The following is a 5,458-nucleotide window of genomic DNA, read 5'->3' on the forward strand; positions in this document are numbered from 1 at the left end:
CTGCTAAGAAGGTCTGGACTGCCTGAGAAGTGCAGTGTGTTTGCTCCCCAGATGCTGAATGTGTGCTTACAATTGTGGAGACAGTCACTGATGCCCAGTAACTGGAAGGGGAAAAATTACTGATGAAGGTAACACGATGACTGTAACTTTGTTTGCCCTGAAGTCGAAGGAATGTATGCTCATCCTCGTGACTGCCCCAAAAATTTGTAATTTTGTGCTAACTCACACCCAAGTACATCAAGTTGTCCCCCCAAACCTCGTTTTCAATGCTGCTAAGAAGGTCTGTGACTGGCCTGAGAAGTTTGCAGTGCACTTACATCTGATGCTGAATGTGTTCTTACAATGTGGAGACAGTCACTGATGCCCCAGTAACTGGAAGGGAAAAATACTGATGAGGGTAACACTGATGACGGGCAACTTTGTTTGCCCTGAAGTCGAAGGAATGTATGCACATCCTCGTGACTGCCCCCAAATTTTGTAAGTTGTGCAAACTCACTGCCAAGTACCTCAAGTTGTCCACCAAACCTCGTTTTCAATGCTGCTAAGAAGGTCTGTGACTGGCCTGAGAATTTTGCAGTGTGCTTGCTCACCAGATGTGAATGTGTTCTACAATTGTGGAGACAGTCATGATCCCCCAGTAACTGGAAGTGGAAAATACTGACGGAGAAAAACACTGATGATTTGCAAACTTTGCTTCCCCTGAAGTCGAAGGAATGTAGCTCATCCTCGTGACTGCTCCAAATTTGTAAGTTGTGCTAACTCACAGCCAAGTACCACAAGTTGTCCACCAAACCTCGTTTTCAATGCTGCTAAGAAGGTCTGTGACTGGTCTGAGAAGTGCAGTGCACGTCTACACTGATGCTGAATGTGTTTTACAATTGTGGAGACAGTCACTGATCCCCCAGAAACGGGAAGTGGAAATACTGATGAGGGTAACACTGATGACTGCAATTTTGTTTGCCCTGAAGCGAAGGAATGTATGCACATCCTCGTGCCCTGCTCCAAATTTTGTAAGTTGTGCTAACTCACACCCCAAGTACCTAAGTTCCACCAAACCTCGTTTTCAATGCTGCTAAGAAGGTCTGTGACGGGCCCTTTGAGAATGTGCAGTGTGCTTGCTCACCAGATGCTGAAGTTTTCTTACAATTGTGGAGACAGTCACTGATGCCCCAGTAAACTGGAAGTGGAAATACTGATGGAGATAACCACTGATGACTGCAACTTGTTTGTCCTGAAGTCGAAGGAATGTATGCACATCCTCGTGACTGCTCCAAATTTGTAAGTTGTGCTAACTCACAACCAAGTACCTTAAGTTGTCCACCAAACCTCGTTTTCAATGCTGCTAAGAAGGTCTGTGACGGGCCCTGAGAATGTGCAGGTGCTTGCTCACAGATGCTGAATGGTTCTTACAATTGTGGAGACAGTCAATGATCCCCCAGTAACTGGAAGTGGAAGTACTGATGAGGATAACACTGATGACTGCAACTTTGCTTGCCCTGAAGTCGAAGGAATGTAGCACACCCTGTGATGCTCCAAATTTGTAAGTTGTGCTAACTCACTGCCAAGTACATCAAGTTGTCCACCAAACCTCGTTTTCAATGCTGCTAAGAAGGTCTGTGACGGGCCCTGAGAATGTGCAGGTGTGCTTGCTCACCAGATGCTGAATGTGTTCTTACAATTGTGGAGCCCAGTCACTGATGCCCAGTAACTGGAAGTGGAAGTACTGATGAGGGTAACACTGATGACTGCAACTTTGCTTTCCCCTTGAAGTCGAAGGAATGTATGCTCACCCTCGTGACTGCCCCAAAAATTTGTAAGTTGTGCTAAACTCACAGCCAAGTACCTCAAGTTGTCCACCAAAACCTCGTTTTCAATGTGCTAGAAGGTCTGTGACTGGCCTGAGAATGTGCAGTGCACGTCTACATCTGATGCTGAATGTGTTCTTACAATTGTGGAGACAGTCACTGATGCCCCAGTAACTGGAAGTGGAAATACTGATGGAGAAAAACACTGTGACTGCAACTTTTTTTGGGCCCTGAAGTCGAAGGAAGTATGCTCATCCTCGTGACTGCTCCAAATTTGTAAGTTGTGCAAAACTCACAGCCCGGGTCCCGGAAGCTGTCCACCAAACCTCGTTTTCAATGCTGCTAAGAAAGTCTGTGACGGCCTGAGAATGTGCAGTGTACATCTGAAATCTGATGCTGAATGTGTTCTTACAATTGTGGAGACAGTCACTGATGCCCCAGAAAACGGAAGTGGAAGTACTGAGGAGGGTAACACTGAGACTGCAACTTTGTTTGCCCTGAAGTCGAAGGAATGTATGCTCATCCTCGTGACTCCCTCCAAATTTGTAAGTTGTGCTAACTCACAGCCAAGTACATCAAGTTGTCCCCCAAACCTCGTTTTCAATGCTGTTTAAGAAGGTCTGGGGACTGGTCTGAAAATGTGCAGTGCACGTCTACATCTGATGCTGAATGTGTTCTTAAAAATTGTGGAGACAGTCACTGATGCCCCAGTAACTGGAAGGGAAGACTGATGAGGGTAACACTGAGGGACTGTAACTTTGTTTGCCCGAAGTCGAAGGAAGTATGCTCATCCTCGTGACTGCTCCAAATTTGTAATTTGTGCTAACTCACAGCCAGTACATCAAGTTGTCCACCAAACCTCGTTTTCAATGCTGCTAAGAAGGTCTGTGACTGGTCTGAAAATGTGCAGTGCACGTCTACATGTGATGCTGCATGTGTTCTGACAATTGTGGAGACAGTCACTGATGCCCCAGTGACCGGAAGTGAAGGTACAGTCGCACCAACAACAGTCGCACCGACAAACCCCCCGCACCGCACCGACAACAGCCGCACCGACAACAGCCGCACCGACAACAGCCGCACCGACAACAGCCGCACCGAAAAACACCCGCCCCGAAAAACAACTGCACCGACAACACCCCCCACCGACAACACCCGCACCGACAAACCCGCAACTGAATGTAACTTTCACTGTCCAGGAAAATGGATTATCCTATCCACGCAAATGCTCGCAGTATGTTTCTGTGCCAACTCAGTGGCTTATGTTAAGCAATGCCCAATGGTCTTCATTACAACCGGTAAGCAAGAACTGGGGACTGGCCTCAGGATGAAGGTTGCACTGATGATGAGGAAGCATCCTGCACCTTGTCTAATCCTGCAGCTCCACCAACACTTCCTAATCCAAATGAACAAATCTGTGACTGCGAGTGTTGTCTGAAGCCTCATCCAGATGACTGTACATCATATTATTATTGTGCAGTAAGTATTGGTACCACGATTTTAAAAACTGCTTATGTAGATATGCCATAATAGAACCTAAATAAAATAATACATTTTCCTTGATGTTTCAGGCCTGGAAGGGGATGCTCAGTTCCATGCTGTTCAGATGGTCTAGTGTCCATCCTGAATTCAAGCAATGCGTCCTTCAAACGCAGTTCCCTCAGTGCCAGCCAGAAGTACCACCAACATGTGACCCAACTTGCGAGTGTGTTTATCCAGCTGAAGTCTGTTCAGAGTATTTCAAATGTGAGTTTGCTCAAAATGTTTCTCCACTTATTGAACACAACTGTCTTTAAAAATTTAGACGGGGCTTTCTTAACAGGTATCTTAAAATCAATTACATTTGATACTCACTGACATAGAAACGTTGGCTTTCCCTTAAATTCAATGTTTTCTTAAAGGTAACAGAGAAGGGAAACCCCATCAAGCACGAATGCATGGAGGCCTTCTCTTCAATGACAAAATCCATAGCTGTGACCTTCCTCAGAACGTAGAGTGTTCTGGAACCCGTCGCAAGAGAAGCCTCACAAACGGGCGGTGCTCTCAACAGTACGTGACAGGTTTTGAAAAAAGCATTACATCCACTGGGTATGTCTTTTTGAAGGTCCATACTGCTTCATTGTAGAAAATCCCTTTCTCTTTTTGCATCTATATCTCTGTTCATCTATCTGGTTGCATCCAGCTATTATGAAAGTTATATATGCGGTTATACAAAGGCGTTTTCCCTTGCAGCTGAAGAATGTAAGCAGCTGGAGGGCAAATTCGCTGTGGAAGGCAACCCCAACGCCTACTACTTTTGCTCTCACGGTACTGCTCACCTCATGCGCTGTCCCGACCTCGCTGTATTCAGTTTCGCCGCTCAGGACTGTATTCTTCATGAAATAGAACCCAAAGGTGGATTCCCCCGATTTTATCGTTTTATAATGATGTTTCAATGAAATATTTACAAAAAAAATAAAAAAAAAATAAAGAGGATATAATTACATTGTGTTCCACACATTTTTTTTTACAAACCATATGCAAATAAGCAAATGGAAGAAATAATTCCTTCACTTACTAGTTCCATCTCCAGACATTACTTTATCCTGTTCATAACCAATATAGTGAATATAACAGATAAAGGATCGTACATACTCCAGTGGTGGAGGAGGACGAACATAACATTTAGAATATACATTTTTAAAAGTTATTTGAATAACACATTCAGAATTTATAGATTTCTAGAAATTATTAGACAATATTAAAAATTGGAAAGAAAGCTTATTAGATCCTACCCATGAGGACAATATATATATATAAATATATATATATATATATATATATATATATATATATATATATATATATATATGTATATAGTGTGTGTGTGTGTATGTATGTATGTATATCTAAATCTATCTTACACACACCCCACGCACAGTGTTTTCCCTTTCTCTGTTTTTTGTCTGTCTGTCTTTTCTGTCTATATATATAAAATTAAAATTATATATATATTATAAAATATATTTAAAATATATATATATGCAATATTATATTGCATATATATATATATAATATATATATAAAATATATATATATATATAAAAAAAGTAAAAACATAATATAATATATATACACAACATATAGGTTTTATATAGATATAATATATCTAAAATACAATATACATTATATATATATATATTATATTATATATATATATAATATATATATATATATATATTTGTGTGTGTGTGTGTGGTGTGTGTGTGGTGTGTGTGTGTGTGTGTTGTGTGCGGTTATAAAATTATATATATATATATATATAATATATATATATAGTCAAACATAATATAAAATTATAAAACTATATGTATTATAGATAAATATTAAAAGTTATGATAAATGTATATAGTTTATGCATATATGTAGTACATTGATATAGCATATATATATTATATAAATATAATATATATATATAAATATATATATTATATATATATTATATATATATATATAAAAAACACACAACACACACAAATATATACATAGTTATTATAGAAATATACATATATATGTATAATAACATATAGTATAACAATACATACATACATAAAATATATAATTATAATATAATATATATATATATATATATTTTATATAATAATTTATTAATA

At 39.6% G+C, this 5,458-nt stretch overlaps 1 protein-coding gene across 1 annotated transcript in view; it reads left to right on the forward strand.

Moving 5' to 3' along the window:
• The window catches only part of LOC119571757, a gene marked incomplete at its 3' end in the record, with an annotated part of 4,214 nt that extends 380 nt beyond the window's left edge, over positions 1 to 3,834 (forward strand). Inside the window, exons 2-5 of the mRNA XM_037918914.1 lie at positions 2,689 to 2,986; positions 3,109 to 3,284; positions 3,386 to 3,551; positions 3,707 to 3,834. Coding sequence (XP_037774842.1) covers positions 2,689 to 2,986; positions 3,109 to 3,284; positions 3,386 to 3,551; positions 3,707 to 3,834 — 768 coding nt within the window. The remainder of the gene's footprint in view (positions 1 to 2,688; positions 2,987 to 3,108; positions 3,285 to 3,385; positions 3,552 to 3,706) is intronic.
• Between the last annotated feature and the right edge of the window lie 1,624 nt (positions 3,835 to 5,458).

Source organism: Penaeus monodon, unplaced genomic scaffold (assembly GCF_015228065.2).
Source record: "Penaeus monodon isolate SGIC_2016 unplaced genomic scaffold, NSTDA_Pmon_1 PmonScaffold_7800, whole genome shotgun sequence".
Lineage (NCBI taxonomy): Eukaryota > Metazoa > Arthropoda > Malacostraca > Decapoda > Penaeidae > Penaeus > Penaeus monodon.